Source organism: Seriola dumerili, unplaced genomic scaffold (genome assembly GCF_002260705.1).
Source record: "Seriola dumerili isolate Sdu_G_001 unplaced genomic scaffold, Sdu_1.0 BDQW01000088.1, whole genome shotgun sequence".
Lineage (NCBI taxonomy): Eukaryota > Metazoa > Chordata > Actinopteri > Carangiformes > Carangidae > Seriola > Seriola dumerili.
The window spans coordinates 9848757-9851723 of NW_019174343.1; the positions used below are offsets into that span (position 1 = coordinate 9848757).

The following is a 2967-nucleotide window of genomic DNA, read 5'->3' on the forward strand; positions in this document are numbered from 1 at the left end:
CGCTATTTGGAGTTTCCACCAACAAAAAAATCTTCAAAATGTTCAGGGCTTCCTCACACTCCTATCCTACAACAGTGCACTGTTGTGCGTAACACAACGCACAAAGGAGGCGTGAGGGAGTATGCGCCCAGCCCTGGGTAGGTTAGTGCGTGTTATGCTGTAGGGACTCCCTCCTCACCCACACCGCGCTCAGGATATCTTGGACTGAGAGATTCACAGACGTTGCCAGGTCAGACAACCGGACTGGCCAGGCAGCAACATGCGCTCGCCACTGCCTGCTGCGTTTCAGCCCCTCCGCGCACCTGGTACATCGCTCGGCTCTGTTTTAAAGCGCTCGCTTCTCTCCTCCCGTCTGTTTTGCACTTCACATCAGGCTGGGTACCGAGCGGGTCAATGGAGACTATGCGGTGAGTGGCTGATAACTGCGCCCGTCCCCGCGCACGGAGCAATGGACTGCAGTTTTACTTGAACAGCCACATGGAGAACCCAGCCAAGTATCTCTCATCGGTGCAGGGGATTGACTCTGTGCCGGCACCCCTTGGAGAGATTATGTGGAACAGCACCGAAACAGAGGCAACAAGCGGCGGGAGGAAGGATATGGTGGTGCGCACAGTGACGGGCTGTCTGCTGTCCCTGCTCATCCTATGGACCCTCCTGGGGAACATCCTAGTTTGCTCCGCGGTGCTGCGCTTTCGGCACCTGCGGACCAAAGTCACCAACATTTTCATCGTGTCCCTCGCTCTATCGGATTTATTCGTGGCCATCTTGGTGATGCCATGGAAAGCTGTAGCAGAGGTGGCGGGGTATTGGCCGTTTGGCACTTTCTGTAACGTCTGGGTCGCTTTTGACATTATGTGCTCCACCGCATCCATTCTCAACCTCTGCATCATCAGCGTGGATAGATATTGGGCCATCTCGAGCCCCTTCCGCTACGAGAGGAAAATGACCCAGCGAGTTGCCTTTGTTATGATAAGCATCACTTGGACGTTGTCTGTGCTCATTTCATTCATACCGGTCCAGCTAAACTGGCACAAAGCCAGCGGAGATGACATGGCTGGGGCGCACAACTCTTCCACGAGTCGACAGATGGAGGAAAACTGCGACTCCAGCCTGAGCAGAGAGTATGCTATATCCTCCTCTTTGATAAGTTTCTATATACCCGTGGCAATTATGATTGTGACTTACACCCGCATATACCGGATTGCACAAATACAAATTAGAAGAATCGCCTCCCTGGAGAGAGCGGCAGAGCACGCGCAAAGCTGCAGGACCAACAGAATAGAGTGCCAACACCACAACACCTTGAAAACGTCGATCAAACGGGAAACCAAAGTGTTCAAAACTCTGTCGGTGATAATGGGTGTCTTTGTGTGTTGCTGGTTACCTTTCTTCATCCTAAACTGCATGGTCCCGTTTTGCGACAGGCCCGCCACAGACCGGGACGCGGGTCTACCGTGCGTCAGCGAGACGACGTTCGACGTCTTCGTGTGGTTCGGCTGGACCAACTCCTCCCTAAACCCCATTATTTACGCCTTCAACGCCGAGTTCAGGAAGGCCTTCGCCAGCCTCCTGGGCTGTCGCTATTTCTGCTCCAACACACCGGTGGAAACTGTTAACATCAGCAACGAGCTGGTCTCATATAACCAAGATACCCTCATCCACAAGGAAATCGCGAACGCCTACGTCAACATGATCCCCAACGTGGTTGAATGTATTGAGCACGAAGAGACTTTTGACAGGATTTCACAGTTCTCTCACAACAATGAAAACGCCACCGATTCGGTTTGTGACTTGGATGACTGCGAGGCAGATATCAGCCTTGACAGGATGTCACCATTCACACCCAATGGATTACACTGACTCCAACTTTGTGTCTCCCCGTGCGTAATTGGATGTATTGATAATAATGTCATCGTTCATTCAGCCCCATTCCCCCAGACGCTCCTCTCCACAGGGAGCCCACAGGTCGGGGTCCTCTGATCTATTGAGCAGCGCCCCTTGCCTGGTGAGGGATCTAGTGACTTGCTCATGGACACTTCAGCAGGGGGCGTGTCTCTGTAGCAACCAGCCCACCCTGCCTCAGCTTTTTTGTCATATATGAGATGTGATGTTGTTGTCCTGTTCTGAAAAAAAGGTGATGTGTAGGTGTTTATTTACATGACAAGTGAAGTCTGTGTTCATTTGTTCAAAGATTCAGTGTTGTTGAAGCTGTTGTTTACTGGAAGGCTTTACTCAGAGCGTCCATGTCTCATGTCCATCCACTTGAGGGGGAACAAGTTTGTAAAGACTCTCTGAGGATTCATGAAGGAAACATTTGCTGCTCAATAACCTCATGTGTATCCAGTGCCCGCCTTTCCACTGAGTCTGACACCTGAGGGCAGCCTTACAGACAGTGCAATCAAGATGGTTCTACTCAAATGCAGTCATTTCAGCGCCTTATAGCTTATTCAAAGAAAAGTTTTGAGACTAGAAAGGAATGTGACGTTTGGAGCTTAAGTTACATGATGCCAAATGCAGTATTAAATAAAGTGTTTACCCACTGTACCCACCCCAGTGACTCCTCCAGCACACCTGCTCTGCACCACATGGACTATTAAGCAGTTTGACCCAGGCTCAGATGGCCGGAGGCTTTGATGGAGCAAACCATGGTGTAAAAGCACAAAATCTAATGCTATAAACACATTAAAGTGAGCCTCTTCATACTGGCATCACTAATCCAAATCAAATAATTTTGACTAGAATCAGCAGAGTCATTTTAAGGCTCAAATCTGTTGCTCTTTTCTGTGATTGTTCATTTCTTGTTGAGGCCAAAACTACAGAATGGTTCTGCTTTATCAACCACAGTCAACAAAAAAAAGAAAAGAATAAAGACTGTGCTAAATGACCAAAGATTTCAAGGAGCTCATCAATAACTCCAACACAATAAGGCTGCAGTGTTTTGTCAACCAGGGGAATCATTGCTAGTGA

At 49.3% G+C, this 2967-nt stretch overlaps 1 protein-coding gene across 1 annotated transcript; it reads left to right on the forward strand.

Moving 5' to 3' along the window:
- The first annotated feature begins 477 nt into the window (after positions 1–477).
- drd5 (dopamine receptor D5) lies at positions 478–1860 on the forward strand. The gene has a single exon (XM_022745462.1). It carries the CDS (start codon positions 478–480, stop codon positions 1858–1860), a length of 1383 nt encoding a protein of 460 aa, XP_022601183.1.
- Positions 1861–2967: the final 1107 nt, after the last annotated feature.

Coding starts and splice junctions, on each gene's coding strand:
- drd5 (XM_022745462.1), top strand. CDS start 478: ATGGAGAACCCAGCCAAGTATCTCTCATCGGTGCAGGGGATTGACTCT.